Genomic DNA, 27,253 nt, shown 5'->3' on the forward strand with positions numbered 1-27,253 from the left:
ACAGGTTTGATGAATTTTTGAATGCACGTCGTAGAGGCGTTCGGAATTCCCTAAATTAGCACAAATCGCCGATTCACGGCGTAGCGGTTGCCGAAAATTGCCGATTCTCTAAGTGTGGTGGCTGAAAATCACCGATTCACGGTGTAGAGGCGGAGGCGGTGGGATTTCATGAATTTAAGGTCTCTCCCAATTGTTAATAGCAGATGGTTGAAGAGAGAGTAATGGCTGCGTGGAGAGAGAGAAGATGTAGAGAATGACACTAATTTTGGGGATATCTCTGATTTGGTTCAAGTTCAATGACTAAAATGCCCCCGACAGCAATTCCGTATACACTAGACAGCGATCTCAATTCTTTTCGCGAAATTCAATCTTGGGCATTGGATTTCCGGATCTAAGGGTGTATATTGGTGTTATGGTGTTACTTTATCTATGGTGGCACCATAGTGTGCCCCTATATATATATATATATATATATATATATATATATATAGGGTTTTGATCTATGAAGACCAGATTTAAATACAGAAATGCAGAACACGGTCATACGTAAGGCATTTTTAGGTCATAGTTAGTTTATTCTTAGGTCATGCTAACAAAGCATGACCTAAAATGATCTTAACATGACATAAACCCAAATCTTATAATATGACCCAAAACTACTTAATTATGACCTTCCGTATTTTGGGTTAATTATTGACCATTAGATCATCTAATCCTAGGGCCAAGATTTGGGCTGCATTTCTGGATTTAAACACATACTTATTTTGATCATCTCCCTATATATATATATATATATATATATAAAAGAGACATGACAGGAAAAGAAAAGCAGAAACACAATCTGGCTAATGATGATTGACATTGTTAGCCACACCACACGCTTGTTTGAAATGTCATAGACTCGTTGACGCCTCTAGGAAGAAATGCAAGTTTTGCATGGATGAAGTAAATATGGAATGAAAATTTTCATTTGGTGCAGCGTCCCACCGAAGGCCTTGTCCCAGCTTCAGTTCAGATGATCGATAACACCTAGCTTCAATTACTCTTCTTTGTCAAATGCCAACCACCGAATTAATCCAATGGATGGAGGGAAAAAGTAATTTTACTAGACAGAAAAAATTGAATATCATACACAATATACCAAGCTTTTTCAATAGTAGATTAATAGTAAGGAAGGGAAAGCTATAAACTTAATCCAAATGACAATGGCCAAGACCATATTCGTCGGTATTCACTGAACACTGGTTCTTCCAAATAATATGTCACGGTATGTTTTAGAAATTTAAATATTTTTTTTTTTTGATTTGAAGTTTTTAATTTATTTATCAATTCCTCTTTCCGTCTCTCAATAATTGTCACACTTCATTTTTATCATAAGTAGGATCTACGTTCCACTAACTCACTTCATTTACATTTTATTATAAAATCAATATAAAAAATGGGTTCCACATTCCACTAACTTTTTCAACCAACTTTTATTTACATTTTTTAAAACACGTGCCCGAGACAAATTATTATGGGACGGATGGAGTATTATATTAATAAAAATTCAATATATAATTTATATATCTAATACCCCCTCCGTCCCAGAAAGATTGTCCCATTTAATTTTTTTGCACTCGTTTTGCAAAAATAATAATAAATAGGTAAAGTTGAAAGAGAGTAAAATAAGAGAAAGAATAATGTAGGTAAAGTTATTCTTTACATTATTCTCTTTTTTACTTTACTCTCTCTACTTTAACTATTTATTATTATATTTGCAAAACGAGTGTAAAAAAGGAAATGGGACAATCTTTCTGGGACGGAGGGAGTATAAAACTAAAAGATATTTTTTTAGTTATCTATATTATAAAATTAATTTATGAAGTAACAAATTAGGAGTTAAAAAATAGAATAATATAAATTTTATCATGTTTCGGGCCAGTCCATCAAGTTTTTGGGTCTGGTCCTAACGGATTGGTGGTTAATCGGGTGCGGGCTAATCGAGTTTTAATTTTATCGGGCTAAAAATTTCTAATCCTAACCATATAAATTTAGCGGGCTATTCAGGTCAGCCCACGAGTTGCGGGCTACACTGATATCCCTAGGCCTAACTAACTCTACATTGTCGATGCTATACATATTGCACCTTAGGCAAGATTACTAAGAAGCTTAGACAAAAAAGTTCTAGCAAAATTCTAACATTAATAATTGTACATGTTAAAATGACTATTGTTATGAATAAAAGTAATTATTTTTGTAAAAGAAAATGCTCTACTCAAAGACGGCGAGCAAGAGTCTATGACAAGAAAAAAAGGGCAAAAAGCATGCGTCAAATATAAAACTCCTAATCAAACGACTAAACACATTTGAATTAGGGGTGGCAAGACGGGTTACTCGCACCCGACAAGTCGGGTACCTGTACCCGATTTTAGCTAAATTTATTGTCTCAATATCCGCCCCGCGACATATCGGGATTACCTGATACCCGTGTTGGGTATCCCATACCCGACATTGCGGGTACCCGCACCCGACCCAAAAATTAATTTATAAGAAAATAAATTTATGGGACATAAAATATTTGTTACTACTAATTAACTAAAATAGAAAATTTGAAAACCCTAATAGCCGACAATGTTTCCTAATAAATTTACTTTATTAATTTTGATAGTAAGCTTGAATAGATTAGGAATAAAAATGAGGGGAAATTCTATAGCTAGTTCCGGTGAGTTTTCAACTAAATATTAGTAGGAATATAAAAATGTTTCAAAAGATCTCCTTAGATTCTATAAAGTATTAAAAGATGTATATAGCTAATACTAATAATATCAGGTATTATCGGGACTAACCGGTATACCCGTGTGGGTTGCAGGTATACCCGCTACCCGCAAAATTCTAAAACATACTATCCGATCCCGCCCCGTTTCCCGTTATCGTTGGGTAGCGGGTACCCAATACCCGGTAAGTATCGGGTCGAAATAGGTATTACCCAGTACCCGCTACCCATTTTGCCACCCTAATTTGAATAGCAACTCAAATAAAAACAGCATGAGCCAGCACTCCAAGACAAAATACAATAGCTCGTGGTCTAACGAGATAGAATAAAAGTTACTGTATTGTTGTTGTGAGTATACCTTTGTTATATCATATCACTAATAGAGACAATATTTGAGGTGATCTACAATGTTGATAGATATAATATGAATAGATAGCGAATCTATTTTGCTTTCCAATTTACTGGAATCATTTAAAATGACAACCACCCATATAAACTACTACTAATTTTATGGTTCGATCCACCTTAAGGCAGATTTATTTTGGAAAGGACATTAAATTGAAAATAAATAGACTATATATGTTTACTAAAATACATATATTTACAGAAAATTAATTCACGCAATTCACGTTTAGAATACAAAGTTCACTTCTAGACTTCTAGTTCAAAAGCTTTAACTATTAATTAGGAGATCTAGTCAAACACGGCCTAATGGAAATTATAGTGCATCTCTTAATTAGATAGGGGGACATAATCTGTAACTCGAGCCGCACTATGTGCATGCTCGAAACTTCAATTAGTACTACACAAATTGACAAGTTTTGTGAGTGTTCTATTTCTTTTTCGCATATTTATTTTTCACATACTCCCTCCGTCTCACGTTACTTTAGGCGTTTCTTTTTTATGCGGGAATTAAGAAAATTATATTTAGTGAGTTAAATAGAGTAAAATAAAATAGAGGAGAGAATAAAGTAAGAGAGAGAAGAGAGAGTGGAGTAAAAGAAAGAGTAAAGTATGTGTGATTAGATGTTTTGTTTTTAGTCAAAAAGAGAAATAACTCAAGTAATTTGAGACAACCGAAAAAAGAATACGACTCAAGTAACATAGGACGGAGGGAGTATTTGTTTTTCTCAAGTTAATCCTGTAACGAGGGATTGAAACATAACTATAAATAGAGAAAGCAAGGAGAGAAACTTTTAACAACAGAACTCACTCACTACCTATTCAAACCCAAACAAAACCATGTCTAATGTACATGAAATATATGGCAAAGATGGTATCTACCGATCTCCAAGGTCTCCCATTTCTCTTCCCCACCACCCCAAAGTCTCAATGATCCCATTTCTATTCACAAAAATCTCATCCATTGCCAACTCACCTGCACTCATTGATGCACAATCTGCCCAAACCTTAACATTTTCCAACCTCAAAACTCATGTTTTAAGGCTCTCATGTGCCCTCCTCAACCTTAACATCTCCAAAAACGACGCCGTCCTAATCTTGTCTCCAAACTCCATCCGTTTCCCAGTCGCTTTCTTCGCGGTGGTGGCTGTTGGGGCCGTTGTCATCCCCTCGAACCCACAATACACAGCAGCTGAGATTGCCAAACAGATCAAAGACAGCAATCCCAAACTGATCATCACAGTCCATCAACTTTATGATAGAATCAAACAGTTCAACCTTCCTTGCATTCTGCTAAACCAAAGTGCCTCAAACAATCCAATGCTGCATAGCTATTTGGAATTGATCCGGTCGACACCAACCACATCGTTGCCAGATGTGATGCAGAGTGACGTGGCAGCAGTATTGTATTCATCGGGGACAACGGGAGCTAGCAAAGGAGCTGTGCTGACACACAAGAACTTCATGGAATCTGCCCTGATGATGACATCAGATCAAGAAGCAAATAAGGAGTCAGGGAATGTCTTTCTCTGCTTCTTACCCATGTGTCATATCTTTGGACTGTCGGCTCTGGTTTACGCACAGCTGCAGAGAGGGAACACGGTGGTGGTAATGGCGTGGTATGAGATGAATGCTATGCTGAGGGCTATTGAACAGTACAAGGTGACACACATGTTCGTTGTGCCCCCTGTAGTTTTGGAGCTCATCAAGAAGCAGGACATGGTGAAGGAATACGACGTTTCAACGTTGAAGGAGATTCTTTCTGGAGCAGCTCCATTAGGGGAGGAGATAATAGAAGCATGCTCCAAGACTTTTCCACAAGCTGTTGTATGTCAGGTAGTACAAGGTTACCTGAAAATCAAAAGTGTAAATTTTTAATGTTAGTTTGTTAATCATAATATGAAGTTGAGCTTTTTGACAGGCCTATGGCATGACAGAAACATCAGGTGTTATTTCATTCGAAAACAGAATGTGTTCACCTCATCCAGGCTCTGTAGGGCCACTTGCTCCCAGCGTTGAAGCTCAAATAGTCGATTCAGTGACTATGCAACGTCTGTCTCCTTTTCAGAAAGGTGAAATATGGATTAAAGGCCCCCTGGTGATGAAAGGTATGCCTGATCCTCTCAACATCTATGAGCCACGTGTTTAATGGTTGTTGACTTGTTGTAGGCTATTTGAACAACCACAAGGCGACCGCAGAAATCATAGATGAGGAAGACTGGTTGCACACAGGAGATGTTGGCTATTTTGATGGCGAGGGTCGACTCTATATTGTAGACCGTGTAAAAGAGCTCATCAAATATAAAGGCTTTCAGGTAAGGGAGAGAGTTGTTAACTCTTGTTTACTTGTCACATTTGGTGATGCTGTGGTTGTTTTAGGTTGCACCTTCAGAGCTAGAAGATCTGCTTCTCACTCATCCTGAAATAGTGGACGCTGCTGTTATAGGGTGAGCAGCAAACAACCCAAACCATGTACCTTTAATCATAGCCTTGGCTTCATATAATATGCAATAAATATCTAATCTAAGAGTTGAAAAACATGAAGATTAGGTGATGCTGAAGCTGGCGAAATTCCAATAGCATATATTGTGAGATCATCCATGAGTTCACTAACAACAAAACAAGTTCAACAGTTTATTGCACAACAGGTAATTCAGATGTCTCCAACAACATGTAATAACTTGAGCCTTATCAGATATATCAGCAAACTTCATAAATTTTTGCTTCATCTAGTCAAATGTAAAAATCCAGATCAATGGCAATAATGTCTAACACCATTAAAAATCATTCTATCACAAATATGGTGAGGACTTACTCAAATTCTGTTTTTTACTGTGTAAATAGGTTGCACCGTTCAAAAGGTTGAGGAGGGTGATTTTTACAAGAGAAATACCCAGATCACCTATAGGAAAGATTTTGAGGAAAGAGCTTAGACAACAATCTGTTGCAAAACTCTAGGTGATACCATTAGAATATGAATAGTATTCATATTTTGGCTCTAATTGTTGAAGCAGTCTAACTTACTCTACATTGTCGATGCTATACAGTTTGCATCTCAGGGAAGATTATGAAGAAGCTCGGACAAAAAAAAATTCTAGCAACATTCTAATGAGAGATGATTATCTCGTAATTGATCTCATCAAATAATCCGGGTGATATATTGCCAGTCGAGACGCATTATATATTTTCTCCAATTAGGCCAATTATGAACCATTATTTTAAATTCCTTCTTTGGTACATTTGCCACCACAAACAACTTGCAGTAAATTCAAGCAGAATTTAACCTGTATCAGTTATACAGCACAAATCAAGCACAAGCTGCAGAACAGCTACAAATGGGAAAAATAACTCATCTCGACAACATAAAATAACTGTAGCAAGTTGAGGATGGGATTTGGACATAAAAGATCTACTAACAAGCACAAGCCATCCATCCTCTGAAGAAAATCCATCAAGATAATAGTAAATTCTTCAGAAACCACGAAAAGAAAAACCCTATATCAACTTCACTTGCAAGACCGGTTCCTTAAAATATAGCAGTACATCAGTCCTAATATGTTAAAATCCTCCTCGGTCACTTCAAATTCTAGATTCCCCAAAAATGAGTCTTTACTTAATGCAGTCATCTAACTAACACATTCAAATGATAATACAGATGCAGCACCTACAAGTTAACCCTCATGTGTTACCCATGTTAGCCATATCATATTTTCTTAATGTGACTGTAACTGAAGCCTTGATTGATGATCATCAATCTGAAAAAAAGAGCTGTCTAATATAATCTATTGCATTCCATGAGGAGAGAAGCTTATCACCAGTTACAGCAATGCAGATGAGGATCAGCACTTCACCTCATGACATTGACAGCCTCCTCCATTCCCTATTCACATGAGTACAAAATCAAACCATTATATCAGCCAAAGGAGTTTTAAGTGAACTAAGGAAAATTTTTGTCCATTTAGGTACTAACTTTGTCATACTAAAACACAGAAATTTATGTTATAAATCACCATCTCAATCCAGCCCATGCACAGATGATGCATAACAGGAACAGAAGCAGGACCAGAACCAATGTAATTATAATAAATATAAAAACCTAATATACTCTTGATATGTAGTAAGTTATAACTTTATATTTTAGTCAAGGTAAGCATGGTGCAGCAGCTTATTGACTGCATTTGAAGTTGCAAAAAGCCCATACAGTGAACTCAAGCTCCAAAATCAATTTTGTACTTAATTGGATAGTGCTCTCAAATAAACTGAGAGAACAGAGGCAAGTTTCAACTCAGGCACACAGATCAAAGCAGTAAAGGACAATTATTTGCACCACTTACAAGCAAACTCTTCATCTAACAATGATTTTGCACTAAAAGTTGCCTATTACAACTTTAAGTTAATCCATCCCAAATCAACTAGTGTTTCGTAGTGGAATTCAGAGAAAAACACTTACAGGATTCTATGAATTGTTACGTTCCAGATGTTTATGCTCCACTGCCATGAAGATTGCTTGCGTCTGAATATCTCATTATCCCATCCTCCGTCAGGCTCTTTCCTTTTCAAAATACCACCTGAAACAGCAAACATCCTAGCCCGACAAAAGAGACAATATCTCCTCCCAAACATCGCTTTCCACAGCACCAAGGCCTGAATTAAGGTCCAAATGCCTGCTCCACTGCCTGTTGCTCTCTAGTGCACTGCTATTACTAATGTGAAGAAAGCTAAGCATATATGGCCTCTGAAATAGTGATGTCATTGAACCAATAGGTCCCAGATACTGTGAATTTACTGGAGATGCAAATGGGCTTGCAGCAGAAGAATGAATCTACATATGAGGAGACACCAACAGAAAATGTGGCTAATGGGAGAGCAGTTAAGGTCCCATAAGGAAAGGAGCGGATGGGTATGGCAATGCAGGAGATGATGATAACAATGATATGGAGTAGTATATTTCAATAATTCCCCTCCTTAGCAAAATAAAAAATTTATATATATGTAGAAGACATAACAGGAAAAGAAAAGCAGAAACATAATCTGGCTATGATGACTGACAAAACGCAATCTTGATCGGTTAGCCACCACACACGCTTGATTGAAATGTCATACTACAAACAAAAGAAACTCGACGCCTCTAGGAAGAAATGCAACTTTGCATGGATGAAGCAAATATGCAGGTGCAGAGGAATATAAAATTTCAATTGGTGCAGTGTCCGACAGATGGCCTTCTCCCAGCTACAGTTTAGATGATCGATAAAACCAATTCACACCGAGGTTCAATCGCTTTTCTTTGTCAAATGCCAACCACCCTGCTAGACAGAATGTCATCATACATAGTATACCAAGCTTTTTCCATAGTAAGGATTTGAACGCGCAAAGGAAGGGAAAGCTATAAACAACTTAATCCAAATGACAATGGCCAACACCATATTCATCGGTATCCACCAAATAATCATGTCATGTGGCTGAAGAATTTACACCCATAACAGCAAAATCATAGCAAATACTCCAAAAGACACAAGTAAACACCCCAAATGGGACAAGGAAGAAACAGCATAAATTTACAACCCACTAAATGAATACATTGAAGAGAATCGGCAGATACCGTTGTCGATGATGGAAGGACTGGCCGCATGTGCTCTGGCTGTTCCGCTGAACTATCACGTGCAACGATTTTTGCAGTTTCCCGAATTCAAGCGTCAAATTTTATCGATTGCACCTCCATCAAAAGCGCCAACACCTATATCTCATTCACATTCCCCTGAAACTCTGGGTTACATTATTTAAAATCCGACCAATATTACTTCAATTTTACAAAGATCAATAGTTTGAGTTTAGTGCCTTTTAAGCATATTCTCTTCCTTCTGTATAAGGAGGCCACTATGGACGAATTTAAAGACTTTTTTTCAGGCTTGAAAACACCAAGTATAAAATATGTGCATATTCCCATGCTAGCCCGAAATCAAATATTTTAGTGTGATTAGCTCGTAATTTGAATAAAATTAACCCTAAAATCTGATTGGAATATCCCAACTTAAATCCCTTGTTTTTTTTTTTTACTAATAATTTTTTATTTTATTCTACACAGTCGGTTTTGAAAGGATAAAGTTGCAAGAATGGGTAAGGATCACTGCGTACCCTAACCCTAAATGAATATTTCTCACAATACTGTTGGATCGGGACGTGGAGGAGCCTTGGAATTTGGGTTTCAACTTTTTGCAAGGACTCACATAAATACATGGGGTACAAATGTACAACTTCAGTTAAGGCATCAAAATCTTGTGATACGAATCCGGGTAGCGCTAAACCAAGGAAAGTGAAGAGAAGAGGTGACAAAGAGTCAAGCCGCAACTGGGGTCAGATTCGAGCAAAGATTCGCCTATCCATATGATGTCCAAATGCTTTTCAAAGACCATCATTGTCTTCTCCATCGAAAGAGCTTCGCGTGAGTACCTTGCACGTCTCAATCGGAGCTCGGATGAGAAAGTTATGGTCGTTTTACAAAAGCCGCGCAGTCGAACGAGCAAAACGCCCGACCACAGAGAGTTTGCCCGGCCTGGAGAGGAAAAACACCCGACCCGGGCGTTTTGTGCTACTTGCGATTTTTGCTCCTTTTTTCCTCTTTTATTTTGCACTTTTAACCTCAACTATAAATACCCATGTCTAGGGTTTTTGTCATTAGACTTTTAACATTGTTGAAGAACAAAGACTCCATTTGTGAGCACCCATCTTCATTTGAAGATTTATCAAAATCCCTTGTGGTTGCATTCCAATCTATTGTCGGGCTTAGGTTGAATGTTTAGGTATGCAATTCTAGTTCTTGTGTTGCTAGTTTTGTGGAGCCATTAGATTTTTGCTTTGGTGAGAGTTACCTTGGGTTGTCTTCATTGTTTTCCATAGGTTCCAAGCATCTATCTAAATCATAACACCTCCATCCTCTTCCTTTTCCACCATTTTTATTGTTTAATTTCTTGTTGGGATTTGTTGGGTTGTTGAAATATTTACAAGAGCAAGTCCGGGGCAAATATATGTGTCTTGAATCCCTAAGATTCACGTTATCTTGACTAGTCTAAGTCTATAGTAGAGGATAATTAATGGCTAGCCGTCCTCATCTACAGGGGCGGACGCAGAAAAAATTGGCCGTAAGGGCTGAGCTTCATTATATATTTAATACGAACTAGTGCAAAATATACTCCCTCCGTCCCATAAAAATATATGCATTTTCCATTTTCGTCCGTTCTTCCACAAAAATATGTGCATTCCATTTTTGTAAAGTTATATTAATTCAATAATGTAGGTCCCACTATCCACTTAATACTACTTTAACTATCATTCCCCTCTTCTCTGTTACGTTACCAATTTTGTCTTCATTCCTATGCTATATCCCTTGCCTATATTTTTATGGGACGGAGGGAGTATTTAATAAAAAGAACATGTCAGAGCTTCTAAAGCGGTGACAACTGAATTTTACGTGTTCTCATTAATTGAAAACGTTGTACGATTCGTTCGTTATCAATAGTTAAAAACAGGTCATTCTCAATATACACAATTAAAACGTCATTTATCCACTCATCTCTCGTTAGTTTATATCAATAAGATACTATCAACACCCACGTCAACGTAACATAATTGTATTCTATATATTAGACAATCACAATTCACAACTATTAGCTCGCAACTAACATTGTTATCATTTTTTTAATTTGCAACTATTCTATAAAAATCTTAAAAAGACAAAAGGTAAAATATAAAATTAACAACTTTAATAAACTCTTTACCTCACAATTTATGTAAAATTTGAATGTTAATTTCTGTAAAGTCTCAAAAACTCAAACCCTCTGTATTCCTTTGATTTTTTAAAGTCCCAAAACCGTGTACCCACTTCTTCTTAAAATTTTAATAAAAACGTGTGCCCACCTTAAAAAAGTGATAGCACTTCTATAAAATGCGTTCTCTATTTTTTAAAGTTAAAAACGAGTACATATAAAGTGGGGTAAGTGTGGTAAGGTTGACTTTTACTTTTATAATTAATTAATTCATTTATAAAATTACACTTTCTTTATCTTCTTCCCTACGCTGCCAGACACCATTGTTACACTTTCTTTCTGCAGATTTTTACTTCCCCCTTCTTTAATTTCAGCCCCTTACAATTCTTCATCACAAGATAATTTTGTCTTCAGTAGCATTATTTGGTAAGGGCTTAACATTATTTTTCCAAATTTTGAAAAATTTGAAAATAGAAAATTTAAAAAAAAAAGAAATTGGGTAAGGGCTTAAGCCCTACCCTCTCTCCACGTGTGTCCGCCCCTGCTCATCTACCGTCTTGATTTTGTGCTACATTAAGAAAATATGCATTAAATATAATTTATTATCAGAAATATGCTCACAAATACACAAATACAAGCAACTCAAGAAGCATGCGCCCTCCCAAAAAATTAGGAAAAAAATCAAAAAAAATAAAATAAAATTATGAGCTCTATCTCTTGCAAAATGTAATATATAATATTTTCATAAATCTTGGGACCTTCTGAAACAACAATAATGACCATCAGTGGCGGACGCAGCTTAGAACGAGGGGTACGATTGTACCCCCAAATTTTTTCTAAAACATCCGCCATAGCCATTAAATCCATGTTCAGCTGTTTGAATTGGAAGAAAATAAGTTTTGCAGACTGTTTTTTTGAGTTTTCATTTTTCACAGAAAGGGGGAGGGATTAGGGGAAAGTGAAAGAGAGAGAGTGGACGCGCCTTTGCATATGAGGTGGGGGCCACTTCTGATTTGCTTGTTGGTTTTGATTTGTGTAAATGTGTGAAAATTTTCGCAAATAACAATTTCTTATTTTAATTTTTATATGGAGTATTTTTATGAATTTGAAAATATAAGGGAATATTAGATTTTTAAAATATAAAATTATAAATAGTATATATGAATTGAATTTAAGAATGATTTCATACTTTATTTTAGCGTTATTGAATTCTATACATCAAATTGACTAGCAAAATATGAATTTTACTACTAATCTATATAATATTATTTTTTTATGTGTTTCTATATTAAAAAAATAAATAAATATTACTTAAATATATTATTATTAAATTTAAAACCTAACTAATAGTACTATATTAAAAAAAATCGATCATCCAAGTCAATTGCTTTTTAACGAGCATTAATATCATGCACTGAGATGACTTGAACTGCTCTAAAATTTTGCTAACTGTTACTCGTACTTCGAGGTGTCTGACTCGCAATAATATTTATCGTACCCCCAAACCTAAAACCCTGGATCCGCTAATTATGACCATATTCTTTCTCTAAAAATCAATTTCCTCTTTCTTAGAAAAGAAAAAATTACAACAATCATACCATCTAATCTCAACGTAATGAATTACAAAAATTAAGTTCCACTATACCTAACCATCTTACAAGAATAATACTAGTAATAAAAAGTTAACTTAATTAGACGGGCCCACTCTCTAATGAGGCAGTTCCAGAAATTTGATGGGATTCTTAATACTGTCACTCTGTCAGACAAATGTTTCAGTTTCTCCCCACATAGAAATTGTATATAGATGTGCGCATCTAATCAAATTTTAGGTATATTTAGCAGAGTTAGAATTCAGCGCAACAATCCAATTATGAGTCAGAGGCAAAAATGGCAGTCTTTAAAGCACCACAGATTAAGAATTGATTACCACAATCTACAATCTAATATACAATCTTCAACAACCCTGTCAGTAGAAGAGGTTATTGTGTTGATAAGTATCATGTGACCTACGCTTGGTTGACTCTCTCATGAAGGCCCATATAATATAATATAGGCTGATTCCCCAACCATTCCAACTACCAGGGCCGTGAAAAGGTTTAATTTTTTTACTCAAGGCTTTCTTGGTTATTGTCATTGACTTCCATTTCAACACTTTTCTTCAATACCGGTGTGTGTGTGTGTGTGTGTACGGTGATGCTACAATGCCTGCAAGCGTTTCAAGATTCATCAAGTGTGTGACTGTGGGTGATGGTGCTGTTGGCAAGACTTGTATGCTCATTTGCTACACCAGTAACAAATTCCCCACTGTCAGTCCTCTCCTCTCTCTCCAAATTGTAGTCAATGAATTACAGTATGTTCTTGCTGGAAAGATTGTTTTGGTTGATAAATACTCTATGTTTTGGTGTTAGTGGGAGTTCTGGGATTTGCAGCTTTTTATTTTAATATCATCTTTTCTTTTATGCAAAGACAAAAGGGTATCTTTCTTGAAATTCGTGATCTGGGTTGGGGATTACTACTTACTTAGCAATCTTAGCTTTCTGATTGTTTGATATATTGGGAGAGTCTTCTAACTTCATTTCTTTTAATCTTGTTGTTGGGGATATTAGGACTACATACCAACAGTGTTTGATAATTTCAGTGCAAATGTGGTAGTTGAAGAAACTACAGTCAACTTAGGCCTCTGGGATACAGCAGGTAATTCATGAGATTAGTTGAACTTTTGGTTAAATATGTCTTTAAAACATGAAACCTCCTGATTTCCATTTGAGAAAAGAAGAAACCATTTCTTGAAGTTGTGAAGATAAAGTAGTTTTTGTGGTGTCTGATCTTGTTAACAGGCCAAGAAGACTACAATAGGTTGAGGCCTCTGAGCTACAGAGGAGGGGATGTGTTTGTCTTGGCATTTTCATTAGTTAGTCGTGCGAGCTACGAAAACATATTTAAGAAGGTGAATCTCAACGTAGAGCAGTGAGATGTGTATAAGCTTTTTGGGTACGTCCTTTCTTGAATAAGTGTTTAACTTGTCATTATTTTGGCAGTGGATCCCTGAACTCAACCATTTTGCTCCTGGGGTTCCAATTGTCTTAGTTGGCACCAAACTAGGTATGTTGTGTTGAGAAAATTGTTCAATTTGTTCTTGTAGGCAACTCTTAATGAGAATGTTCAGTTACACATTATTCAGTATTCTTACTGTGCTGCCTCTGTCTCTCTGTGTTATATGTTGTGGGCATGGAGTGAGGGACTCAAAACCTTTTCTGCATGCTTTCATATTTCTTTCACCGATGCTGCATATGTTCATCTGTTTACGCTATCTATTGAAAGAAAATAGTGTGTTTATACTAAAAACAGATCTTCGCGAGGATAAGCATTACTTGGCTGATCACCCTGGATTGGTGCCTGTTACCACTGCGCAGGTATGTGTTTGTTCATTTCCAACTAATGCCTGTTGTGCTTTGTTCACATCTTGAAACGATGGTGGGTTATGCATGATCAGGGGGAGGAGCTCCGGAAGCAAATTGGCGCTGCCTACTATATCGAATGCAGTTCAAAAACTCAACAGGTAGAATATGTGATAGAAGTAAAGTGATTCTCTTTATGGGATTTCCTTCACAATCTAGCAATTCTTAGAATATCATATGTAGTAGGAACCTCTCTGGAAAAAAATATATGTCGAGCTCCCAGCCAGATTCACTTAAATCCATCCACAGTAATATTAATCGTGTTTTAAAGTATCGACATGGTTATGACATCCGAAGATGGAATATCACGGTAAAAGCATACTAATTTAGAGCCATAGTCTTGCAATGTCAAGCCACTGTCACAACCTCCCCACCAAATTCATGTTGTTATCTTTTTCATGATCTCCAAATGTTGAGTGGTGGATCAATGACACTCTACTATCCTTGCAATGTGCAGAATGTGAAAGTAGTATTTGATGCTGCTATTAGAGTAGTCATCAAGCCACCACAGAAGCAGAAGGAGAAGAAAAGGAACCGACGTAAAGGATGTTTTTTGTGAGTACATGACCTTACCTGCGCACTCATATAACGTTAATACATGAATCCTCGTATATCGGCTCATGTACCTCACACGCTCAAACGGAACTAAATGCTCTGTTTTGCTTGTATGATTGTATCGTATTTACTTAACTGGCTTATTGTAAGAATTTAATAAGCTTAATTATATAGAATGAAGTGTTATAACAAGATAGTAGTGCTTTCATGTTTTCACTGAAAAGGAAGTACACTATCAATTTATCTTGTTTTTCCCTCAATTTGATTAGTACCTATTTTTCACCAACATTACGCCTCCGATTTTGCAGGAATATGTTCTGTGGAAGAACAGACTACCAGGAATGACACGCTTCGAGTCAGAGTTCCATCGGGTGCACACGCTAACGAGGGGAAAGCTGTTTCTAGTATTAGTGTGATAGGCTAGTCTCTCCGTGCTCAATTCTTTTCATCTAGGCAGAACTGAATCCGAGATACTAATTTTTTTTTCTGGGAGTAATGTTAAAACCTAGTAGTAACTACTACACTGACTATGGGTGCATATTATAGTATACAACACGAATGGTTTAAATTTTAGTTGATGAAAAAATCATGCGTGTCATCTTGAATTGCCATCCACCTTAGAAAAATGCTTTTGATAAACTTATAAATTTGCCATTTGGGTCAAGCCTGAGTGAAATTTAAGTAAACTGAAAACTATGATGTCATCAACTAAGTGGCATAATCAAATGGTTTGAGCACAAGTGCGAAGAATTCCTTGCAATTTAGTGAGTTACAGATAAGAAACCCGAGCCTAATAACAGGCACAAGAAGAGAGCAAGAGAAATAAGCCAGAACGAAACTCTAAATGACATGAATACATCAATGTGCTCACTGTGTGACGGGGGGAGGGGTATTAAAGAGACAAATCATGGCGATGAGATTTCCATCATCAGGATATTAGCAACGCGGAACACTACTACCTTGTGAAGGCTAAAATGGAAACATAAGACATGAAACCCGTCAGCCGTCACTTCAAGAGCAAGATCATAAGCCTTTTCATGTCAAAATTATGCCAAGGTCTAACACAGCATATGTATGGGGTATAAAGATGAAAAAAGTCAGGCCAAAAATGCTAACAGGCATGACCAAGGCTCGTTTTCTCAGGATGGTCGAAATCCATTCTCAGCGTATCAACCTTCCAAAACTAGGCTGCAAAATTAGTGCTTTCAGCAGCAACAATATCTACAATTGGGATAACAACAGCAAAAAGCCACGAAACACTGCAGCATAGACCTAACAAACAGGTGAGGGGATTGGAGGGGTGCGGGGGATTATGAACACGTTAAATCTACTCAAGTCATCAATCTATTCTAAAAGTAACCACCACATGATGTTTAATTGGGTCAAATATCAATTAAATCAAATGAATAAGTTAACTAACCACAAAAGAGAGATCACTAGTCCCACACGACTACGGTTGCACAAATTAGAACAGTATAAATAAGGTCTACATCGGTATTGTACACAGGAAATGGCAGTGGAATACTTCACCAGTTAAAAAAATTACCACAGCCTAAGCTACATGATACCATAACAGACATAAAATCACTATTTGAGAAATCATAAGAGAGCTTACAAACATAAAAATATGATTGTGAAATTTCAACTGATTCTTTCCCCTATAGTTTATGCTACCTAATGCCTCAGAAAACACAAATTTGCAACATGCATTAAACAAGTAGAAAAATCACTGCCTGCAATTAGAATTTAGTTTGAATAGGAAAGAGTATTCCTATCCACTTCTAGTAAACCTTTTCCAATAATTAGAAGCCATACATTCCTAGAATTAAAATCTTTACCTCACAATTACGCCTTTGAAAGCCTCTAAATGCTAACAATAATTCACATTAAGCTTACCACAAATTCAATGATGGATGATGAAAATCAGTACTTCATGTGATGTGACAATGCTGAACACCCACATGGTCCATCCACAAGTCACATGGGTGCATATGAGGCTATAAGATAAACCACCGATACATCTCGTAGATAATAAATCTGAATATCAACTTGTTTCCAATATTGTAGCTTCATATATGCCAAAACAAGAAAAATAATACATAGGATCCAATCATAGTCCAGTAGAAATATAAATTCCTTGCCTCCATATATGTAGTATGATCTGATGACCCCAAAATAGGTTATAGCCCACGTACAACAATATAGCTTTATGGTAATGAAATTCCATGTTGAATTAGAATATAACAAACAACTCAAATGCTTGAGAGCTTCACTGGTAGCTTAACCAGGATTAGAGTCACGTGAAAAAAAAGAGTAAAATTGTAGGGTGTTACATGCTCCATGAGAAGTGCTTAATAATTCAATCAGATAGGATCATGTCACTCAGGGCCCAGGGGTTCTATGTCATTAAGTGATTTTGACCGCAGGCAACTGAATCCTAACAATACAAACATGTTGTTGTGCTCAAAGATAAGACTTATACTCCAGAGACAATGTATCCTCCAAAACAAAAAAAATGAAAAACACCTTGCCTTCGGTAGATAAATCAAGTCAAAAGCATGAAGATCAACTTCCATCTCAACTATTATAAACTGAAAAAGGTGTTGCTGAAGATTTAAACATTAATATCATACAAAAATTCAAATTAGCTTCTCCCAAACATCAGCTATTATTTATTACGCACTGCACTAAGAAAAACATACAGCATTTTGGCAACTGATATATTCCATGTTACAATCTACTGCCACGAGGGCTGCCTATTTCTGAAGGTTTCATCCCAGCTCCCTTCAGGCTCCTTCCTCTTCAAAATACTACCAGAGATAGTGAACATCCTGGCCTGCTCTTCCTGCAGTGCCTGTGAACTGGCAACAGAATGTTGACCAGATGATAAAGGCAATATTTCATTCCTGACTTCAGTTTCTATGACCCCAGGACCTGCATTAAGGTCAAGACCCTGTCTAACCCACTTTCTGTTGCTCTCCAGCCCACCATTATTGCTAATGTCAGGAAGGCTGACCATATATGGCCTTTGAAATTGGGATGCAAAAGAGCCAATGGGACCCAGATATTGTGTATTTACTGGAGGAGCAAAAAGCCTTGCACCAGAAGAAGAATCAGCATATGATGTTGCTCCGACTGAAAAAGTAGTTGAAGAGAGAGGATAAGAAGTTCCAAAGGGGAAGACTGGGTATTGAAAAGAATTAGTCCCGAAAGGCACTGTAGGTGATGATGACAACACTGACCCACGGTACATATCAGTATGGAATGGGTTGACACCTGCGGAGCCATATATTCGCTGGGGTGCACCAGGTGGAAACATTGGAAAGGGATGTTCCAGTCGTTCAGGTAATATTGATGGGACTGTTACTGTAGAGTAAGTACCACCTGAAGGAAACCATGATGAGAAACTGCTCAGCACTGGACCGTTCACTCTAACGCCTGCAGAAGGCAGCTGCGATGTTATACTACCATTGACTAGTTCATTACCCATGAACTGGTCCACACCAGCATCATCAGCCACCGGTCCATTGTTGAGATCAAAATCCCTCTGAACATGAAAACCACCTACTGGTTTGTCATGCAACATAGAAGGCTTCCCATCACGTGTGCTGCTCGTGGAGCAGATCCCAATATCATCCGTTTCATCAACTCTGTTCAAATCAAAACCCAGACTGCAAGAACCACGAACAGGCAAAGAATCTGATGCCTCATGAACACAATTGCTTGCTGACTCAGTTGTTGAGCCAACTGCCAAAGCGGAACCACTAGAAGCCATTTCTTCGAGAACCCTGTCATCCGGTACATTCAGATCAAAATCCAGTGAAATACGGCCATGCTTACTGGTCAAGGAATCAGAGAAAGACACAGTAGATAGACCCAAAGGCATTTCAAGACATCTTTTGGGTTCAGCAGGTCGAAATGCACTAGTAGCAGCAGATCCCTTCCAGCCAAGATCCACTTTACTTTTCAATACATTATCTGGGGGAACAAATGGACCTTTTGCAGCAGCTGCTATAGTAACAGATGGAGAGTTTCCATCCGTTATAGAGTTAATATGATCAGTTGACGAAGTAGGTGATGATTTATTGAGAGAATCCCCACATTTCACATCCTCAGTACTAAATTCGTTTAAGTCAAACTTCATTTTTGCACCTGGAACTGCTTCACCTTCAGCAGTAAAAGAAGCAGCGCCAGCACCAGTAGAAGCAAAATTGTCTGTCTCATCTTGCTGTGTGGTAGCAGACCCAGACTGAGCTAACTCAACTTCTTTCTGGCTTTCAAAGTCCACAGAAATAGGACACCTTCTCTGAGGAGAAATTTGTTCCACAGTCACCTGGTTTTCTACATTGGCCTCTTCAACATTATTGTCCAGATCATGTGATATCGAACAGGCAACAGCAGCACTGTGACTCTCACTGACTGCATTCATATCAACATCCTCATCATAGTTCAGCTGTTCAGATTTGCTCCTGCAACTCTTAGCATTCATGCCTTCTGGTTCTCTGACTTTTACTGTGTCACCAGGTTCAGAAACTGATTTATGGCCCCATCCAATTTGGTACAGCTTTTCATTACTATCTCCAGGTTCAGACTTCAGACTTTCCACTGTTACTTTCTGCCGGAAATTGCACTTGCTCAATCCTTCATTCTCAAATTTGATGCGGTCACCTTGAATCAAAGGATCTAACCCATCATCTTTAACCATTGGCTTACACTCATTAGTAGTAAAATGACCAGTACCGCATTTCTCCTCAGTAACCATGACATCAGTTCCACCACTTCTGCATTTTGGAAGATCAGAGATCACCTTGCTGGCAGTGGCCTTTTCCTCAGGATTTCCTTGACCAGATTCACTATCTCTCACCTTCTCCAAGGAGAGGGGAACAGTGACAGTCTTTTTATTTGGCTTCTCCTCAGCCTCCAACTTAAGATCAGCATTGCTTGTCAAATCTGTACTCGAGTTGCCAAAGTCATTTGTGCCTTCTCCAGCTGGTACATCTCTGGAAGAATATGATGGCGAACACTTTCTGTCCCCAAAAAACTCAGGTGATGCATTTTTGGACAAATGTGACCTATCATTTGACCAGGAGCTACCTTCTAAACCAGCATGTTGTTTGCCATCACAAGCAACAGAATCTTCAATGGAAAACTTAGATATTTCCACATCGCCATTGCATACTTCATCTGCAATAGGCATACTTCTTTCCGAAGAATTAGTAGGAGAAACCACATCAGATCTGGATAACTCACCAGCAGCCACACTAGCAAGTAAGTTCATTCCAAGATCATCTTCAAGAGACAGAGAAGAAGTTTCTTCGGAATATTTAGCACAGCTCTCAACTAAAGCATTCATGGGACTGAAAGAAGAATGTGACTTCACCAACTTTGATAAAGTTGCGGGAGGGCCCTCAATTGTTCTCTTGGAGTCTTCAATTCTCATGCTTTGCGCTTCATTGAGAGGAACTGCTGGCACCCCAGCACCTTCTGATCCAGTCAAAGTGTCTTTCTGATCACTGGCTTGACTTGTCTTCACGTCTGCAACAGCATTACGTTGATGTAAATCACTCTTTCCCTTTGAAGGATCATCATTCTGCTTGTGGTTAAGCACAGGAGAGGAAGCCCGACTGCTCATAACCGTAGGAACTTCAAGAGATCCACCATTGACACCTTGCGCGGGGCTTCTTATCCTGTTCGGTATCTTAACTATTAGCTTATGACTACTTCCTTCATTGATAGGCCCATCAATAACCCTTTCACTAGTGAATGCCGAGTGAGTCAACTTCTGTATAGCCGTACTTTTGCGTGCAGAAGAATTTTTGTTAGAGTTTGTTTCTTTCTGGCTTCCAGATGCCGACCTTCCTGGAGAACTGCTAATTTTTCGATTACGTGTGCTAGACGACACTTTATTAACCGTCCCCGAACCAGAAGCACAACTCCTTACATCTTCCTTGGATGAGGAAGATCGACCACAATTATGCGACTGGTTCGAACTACTACTCCTGTCCTCTCTATTTTGATGGGAATCAGCAGTACCCCCGACAGAAATTCTTGACTGGTTCTCTTTTCCAGATGCAAGAGATGAAGCTTGCTTCACAGGCACAGGGGACGAGACATACTTTGCAGTTTCCCCATGTGAAGACTTCACAGAAGTAGGTTTCATAGCAGAGTTTGTTGTGATAGAACTTTTCACGGCAACATCAGACCCACTAGGAGTGATGCTTCCACCATGAGAAGCCTCTGGAAGTTGTGATTTGGAAGACCATGCAGACTTTGTATCAATGCTTATCATTTCAGATTCAACGCGCTTCTTCCATGTGTCGACTAGGGTTCGGGCCTTTCTCTGAATTTCTGTATTTTTATGTGATCTTAAATGATTCACAGATTTGCCTATGTTGCACAATTGAAGGGCATGAAGACTAATTGGGAGTTTATCCAGTGCACGAAGTAAAATTAAAAGAAACTCCTCTGCAGATTTATCACCATCCTTTAGGTTACCATTGGGAATCTTCCCTTTATGAATATCTTGCAGCCACTCATCCATTACAGTCACACCTCTTAGCTCCACAAACCGACTGAGACAATCAGCCTTATCAGTGGAAGCCATCGCACTTGCGAACAAGACACGACTAGCCAAGTCCATTTTTTTGTCCATCCGATCTGATTGCATCAATTGAACGAGTTTCTCAATCCCCTCCACATCCGCAACTCCACCATTTTCTGTTATTCGTGCAATCTCATATCTTAAATTACTTTCTTTTTTACACTGACCAGAATCACCTTCATCAGTCCTAGAGGATCGTTCTCGTTTTACAGGATCTGCACCATGGTCAATTCTTTCCCTCTTCTTTCCCTTGTTTTGAGAAGGTATAGAAGTCCCACTATTTTGACCACTATCAGAAGCTGGTTTCAGTTGGGAGGTTGAAGTGGGAGTTGTGGTCTGCTTTGGAGAACGACCACTAGGGTGTAATGTCACATGCATCTCTTTTCTAGTTTGGTCTAAAAGCTTATTTACTTCTTCTTGTTGCTCCTACATTACCAAACATCCATTAATTATTTAACATGAAAATAAGGATAAGAAATAGAGAAGAGTTATTCAAATATGATAACTAACATTACTGTAGTCTTGATCTGTTAGCCACCATAAACACTTCTTCCCAATGTCATAGGCACGTCGACAAACAAAACAGGATTTCCCGGTAGGAAGTTCTGCACCTCTAGGAAGAAAAGCAACTTTACAAGGATGGAGAAGTGATGCAGCCGGAGTTTCGTCTTTGTAAAAGGAGTAGAATATCTCGTTTGGAACACTGTCAGGTAAAGGCCCTTTTCCAAGATTCAGCTCAGATGATCGATAAAGCCAGTTTACCCCCAGCTGCAGGTTATTCTCTTTGTCAAATGCCAACCAACGGATCAAACCAATGAAGGGTGGAGAATTGTTTAGTGGTTTGAAAAGAGCACAGTCGCCAATACTAATCTTTCGACCGTCCTGAAAAGAATATTAAAATAAAGATAGAGGTACAGTTGAACCAGAGATAAGCATCCTAGTCTGAAAGAGATAAAGCCAAAATGACATAAAACTGTTTCATATGCATAAAAAGTTCAGACTCTGCTTGGAAAGGGAGGACAACTCCATGCTATCATTTTTTTAAAAAAAGCATGACCGTATAGTACAAAGAAATAGAAAAAGAAAGACAACTTACTAATACCTGGATAATAGTAGAACTTTTCATTTCGCTCATCAAGGTGTGCTACTTTTCAGCAATTGCAAATTATATTTATAAATCCTAATGTCATCTCATAAACTCTTGCCAATAAATGGGATGCAATTTTCGTGCTTACAAGATACCAATGATTAAATAGAGCACTATGATAAAATAAATGTGCTCTTAATCTACAAATATGAATAGGTGATCTAATGGATTGATAAAAATACTCCTTGCACCAAAAGTTTTTAAACTGTTATGCACCTGACATAAACCCTTCAGATGAGAAAATGACAAGTAAAGTACATCAGCCATAATAGGGAGACCGTCCACAAGGTTTCAAATAATAAAATGGAAATTGCAACGACCACTTGGATACAATAGTGCATCAGGTATCAAATTTGTTGTCCTGATATCTATGTAATTTCAGCTTCCTCATCCGGATAGATAAACCAGCCCATTAGTCAGACAAATGTATGCATCACATTTCAAAGCGTAACATTAAGAACCGAAAGAATCCATGCTGGCAAAAGCACTTTTAAACAGAAAACATTTCTCATCACAGACAAACATTTGCTCATACTGGGTGCAGCAAACATAGGTAATGAAAATCCCACTAAATCAATACCTTGAAGAACGAATTGCCAGTGGTGGAGGTTGTGATAGAAGAAGCAATAGCAGAATGATTATCACCCAGAGAGTTATCAGCAGTCGCCAATGGAGGGACTGACCGCATGTGCTGACTGCTACTACTCTTTAAACTCCTAGAGCTATCCTCGTCAAGCTGAAACCTCCCATGCATAATAAGATACGGTACCTTGCATTTTCCCCAATTTTTATACCATCCGATTCCCCAATTTCAAGCATCCAACCCTTCAATTACAATTCTTCACCAGATTAACAGCATCCATCAAAACCCCCAACTCATGTTCCACAAGTTTATATGATTTCCCCAAATCGTCAATTCGCCCCAGCAAAAGAAACCCTTCGAATCGTCAATTCAGCCACCGAAAAACAGATCGCTCTAATTCCACAGAAACCCTTATTTACGAGGTTCTTCAAATCTCCAACAAATGCAATTCGAGTACAAAACCTTCAGATCGAAACATAAACCACATCAGCCAAGCTATCAGCGATAGAAACCAGAACAAACACCAAAGGATTAAAAGAAATCGCACATCGCACACTCACACGTGCGGCGTACAGAACGCAGAGAGAGAGAGAGAATAAAACCTGCGGAACTTTTATCGACAGAGAAAGCAGTGAGATATTAGAGAGAGAAAGTATCGGGGTAAAGAGGAGGGAGGGGGTGAAGGTACAGAGAGAGAGAATAAAGAAATGAAAGGAGAACGGCGTCGTGTAGAGTTTGAGTGGAGGCGGGCAGAGCGGGCAGGGGTTGCAATAATAATAATGTCGACCCCCAAGGCAGTGGGATATCGTGACTGCCCTGCAAAACCGCCTCGTCAGTTGACTCATCTGATTTGACTTGCGTTTTTTTCTCTATTTTTATTTTCCTGAATTCTGAGTGTCATCATCAATGTGCTGGGTAATCATAATTGATAAGATCACCATCTACCACCAACCATCTGTCGCCTAGGTGTTTATTTAAATCCAAGGCTAAATTTCATCCTCCATTTAAGTTAAATCAAAACTTTTGAATAAAGATTAAAAAAATTATTAAAAAATAATAAAATAAAACTCCATTCAAGTTAAATCAAAACTTTTGAATAAAAATTAAAAAAATTATTAAAAAGTAATAAAATAAAAGTAAAGTAGATGATAAAATAAAGTAAAATTTTTATTTAAAAATGAAATAACTCAACTTAATTTGGGCATTCCAAAAAGAAATACAACTCAATTTAGTTGAGATGGAGGAAATATGAATTTTTAAAATTTGAAGTCGGATTAATAAGTAAATTTGTTCATACTATATTTCTTTATCCGTGAGAAATACTCTTATTTTATCATTTTGAAGTGTCCACGAAAAATAATTTCATTTCAAAAACATAATTTTTCTCTTATACTTTATTCACCTTTTCTCATTCTCTCTTTTACTTTTTTCTCCTACATCTCTTATTTCTTCTTCCATCTCTCGTACTTTATCATTTTTTAAAAAAAATCCGTGTCATCTACAAATGGGACTATTTTTGTGGACGTAGAAATGTAATGACAATCAATACATTACTTTGACTGCACCCATCTACCCGATAAATTAAACATTTCCTCATGCAATGTCCGAGCTACATATGATATGACAATTAAGAAATCATTTGACTGCCGATAAAGTAAATATTTCCACCCGTGATATCCGAGTTTTTTTGTCTACTTACTAAACTTAAGCGTTGTTCGAAGTGTGCAGGTATGTCTTGATGATACAGTCTTCGCCAATTCCCAAAATGCTTTTGCTTTTGGGAGAAAATAAAAAATTAAGGAGTGTTACTACAACACGATATGCCCATTAGATGCCCTACTTGCAAATCTAGTTCACTTCAAGCCCATTTATAATGAGTTATATGAGAATCTAAATTTTTTCAAAGCCTCTACAACAACGTCGAGTTCCAATTGAGGAGCAATGCAAATGAACCTAATATTCTGAAATATGCACTGCACATCTATGTGGAAGAGAATAAGAAACATTTCATGAAGTGGGAGAAGATGTGTCCTATGAAAATTAGGCAAACAATAAAGGATCGGCTAGACATAAGAGACCTATGACGACAAGTTCATCACAAGCATGGAGGTTGATCTCGTTTCGAGCAACGCCACGAGTGGGAGCATTGATGCACAATTGAGTAGAAGTCTTTGATGCGACAAACTTCATCGAAGTGCAAAAGAAAGAGGAATACACCAACCACAAGCAGTGCGATAGTAGAGGATATGGACGAAATGATGAGGAAATTGAGGAATCGAAGAAGAACGTCTTATGAAGTTTGTATAAAAAATCGTTATGCAAAGACACGTCTTACAAAACAAGGATCCAAAATAATTGTATCGCCAATTTTTGCATAGTTTCAAAGAGAATTTGGAAATCACTAAAATTGTACAAAGTTTTATTTTAAGTATATAATTATATTTTAATTATATAGTACTAGTAATGTTTAAATTTTCAATCAAATTATTTTTTCGGTTATTTGACATTCATAAATAAATTTAATTATATTATACAAATATACTTCTTATGTCTCATTAAAGATGGTCACCTTTCTTTTTTTTTTTTTGTCCCAATCAAGATGATCACTTTTCAATTTTAGAAATAATCTCCTCTCTCTTTATTAAAATATTCAACTATTTTTTTTCTCTCTACTTTATTCCATCTAATAATATTTCTTAAAATCTCGTATCACTCAAGGATGTGGTCAACTACGGAGGGAGTATATAATTGCAACTTACTTACTAGAGACTGAGTGGATGCTTGCAAGCGGTCATGATAAATGCCCACCAATCCATGCCCCATTCTGCTGCGATAAAATCACCGGTGGTGTTGCATATTTCCAGGGGTAATTTCGGTTGATCAAGTTTGTAGTCAGGTAGACACTGTCGCCTGACGTGGCATTAAGGTTGTCTCTAGACTCTAGGTACAGTTAATGAGACCTGGATCATCATCTCCCACGTGAACTGCTTTCGGAAAGTTGTGCATAAAACAAAGTTGTTGGCCCAATTACTCTTGACTTTATATGTTTGCATCCTTCATTTGATTTAGGGAAAATCATATAATTGGGCTTTTTCCTTAAAATATGGTTTTGCCCTTTCGCTATTATTCACAATACCTTTATCAAAAAAGAAAGGTTAGGTAATAAAGCTTTATTAAACTTTTACTTTTCCAAAGATTGTGTCGGGTTCAAGTGTCGCTGTAAATTGATTGCATAGCAGTATGTGTCGCTGTCACCTTATAATAACAATGTAGCCTAGTCGGGAGTATTAAAAAAGAGTAACCATAAACAACTAAATTTTGTACAATCAAAATAAAATTATATTAGCTATTTTGTGTATTAATTAAATATTAAAATAATAAATATAGTTAGTTAATAAATTAAAAATAATTTATTAGTCTTCGACCTTATTTTCAATTTTTTATTTTTATATTTAAATTATTTCTCTATTATTTTTCAAATTTGAATTAAAGTATGCACTAATTACATTTTATGGTTCAAAAATAATTTAAAAATTATACACAAACACCATAATATTATGCACGTTCCCTATACTATATATGTGTCTATACTTTTTAATTAAATGTGTATATAAATTATTTTTTCTCTCAAATAAACCAATTTTTGGTTACAAAATTTGGTTGCATAGACTTATTGTTAAAAAAAATCATCATTTTGAAACTTGAATCATCAAATAGTATCGATCGAGAATATAGAATTCAACAAACCTATGTGACCAAATTTTATACAATCAAAAACTAGTTTATTTGAACAAAAATAATTTTATTTATGAATTTAATTAAAATATATGGATGCATGTATAGTATATGGAAAGTATATAATATTGTGGTCATATATTTATGATTTATGTATATATTTTTTAATTTTTTAGAAACATTAATTTTATTTAGTGCATACTTTAATTCAAATTTTAAAAATAATAGAAAGAAAATTCAAATATAAAAATAAAAAT

At 36.9% G+C, this 27,253-nt stretch overlaps 3 protein-coding genes and 1 long non-coding RNA gene across 7 annotated transcripts; 2 read left to right on the forward strand and 2 right to left on the reverse strand.

Moving 5' to 3' along the window:
- The first annotated feature begins 4,023 nt into the window (after window positions 1-4,023).
- Window positions 4,024-6,344, forward strand: LOC125196875 (probable CoA ligase CCL7). 2 transcript variants are annotated; one of them, XM_048095536.1, is made up of 7 exons: window positions 4,024-4,993; window positions 5,079-5,265; window positions 5,327-5,472; window positions 5,537-5,604; window positions 5,703-5,805; window positions 6,002-6,115; window positions 6,205-6,344. In XM_048095536.1, the coding sequence occupies exons 1-6, from the start codon at window positions 4,088-4,090 to the stop codon at window positions 6,113-6,115; spliced, it is 1,524 nt and encodes a 507-aa protein (XP_047951493.1). In that variant the 5' UTR covers window positions 4,024-4,087; the 3' UTR covers window positions 6,205-6,344. The 2 variants fall into 2 exon arrangements, with proteins under 2 accessions (XP_047951493.1, XP_047951492.1); XM_048095535.1 differs by having other exon boundaries at window positions 4,088-4,993; window positions 6,002-6,344.
- On the reverse strand, window positions 4,884-7,032 carry LOC125196876. Its single transcript, XR_007171956.1, has 3 exons — window positions 6,973-7,032; window positions 5,137-5,576; window positions 4,884-5,008 (listed from the first exon to the last, which is right to left on the reverse strand). It is a non-coding gene; the product is annotated as an uncharacterized LOC125196876 (long non-coding RNA).
- Window positions 7,033-12,786: 5,754 nt separating this feature from the next.
- LOC125192946 (rac-like GTP-binding protein ARAC8) lies at window positions 12,787-15,503 on the forward strand. The gene is made up of 8 exons (XM_048090628.1): window positions 12,787-13,223; window positions 13,524-13,611; window positions 13,755-13,864; window positions 13,956-14,019; window positions 14,266-14,330; window positions 14,411-14,476; window positions 14,833-14,930; window positions 15,239-15,503. Exons 1-8 carry the CDS (start codon window positions 13,119-13,121, stop codon window positions 15,273-15,275), a joined length of 633 nt encoding a protein of 210 aa, XP_047946585.1. The 5' UTR covers window positions 12,787-13,118; the 3' UTR covers window positions 15,276-15,503.
- A 1,986-nt stretch (window positions 15,504-17,489) lies between these two features.
- On the reverse strand, window positions 17,490-24,009 carry LOC125196406. 3 transcript variants are annotated; one of them, XM_048094907.1, is made up of 4 exons: window positions 23,822-24,009; window positions 23,259-23,723; window positions 22,042-22,413; window positions 17,490-21,957 (listed from the first exon to the last, which is right to left on the reverse strand). In XM_048094907.1, the coding sequence occupies exons 2-4, from the start codon at window positions 23,430-23,432 to the stop codon at window positions 17,668-17,670; spliced, it is 4,836 nt and encodes a 1,611-aa protein (XP_047950864.1). In that variant the 5' UTR covers window positions 23,433-23,723; window positions 23,822-24,009; the 3' UTR covers window positions 17,490-17,667. The 3 variants fall into 3 exon arrangements, with proteins under 3 accessions (XP_047950864.1, XP_047950863.1, XP_047950862.1); XM_048094906.1 differs by having other exon boundaries at window positions 23,809-24,009; XM_048094905.1 differs by having other exon boundaries at window positions 23,864-24,007.
- Window positions 24,010-27,253: the final 3,244 nt, after the last annotated feature.

Source organism: Salvia hispanica, chromosome 6, assembly GCF_023119035.1.
Source record: "Salvia hispanica cultivar TCC Black 2014 chromosome 6, UniMelb_Shisp_WGS_1.0, whole genome shotgun sequence".
In the NCBI taxonomy this organism is placed as follows: domain Eukaryota; kingdom Viridiplantae; phylum Streptophyta; class Magnoliopsida; order Lamiales; family Lamiaceae; genus Salvia; species Salvia hispanica.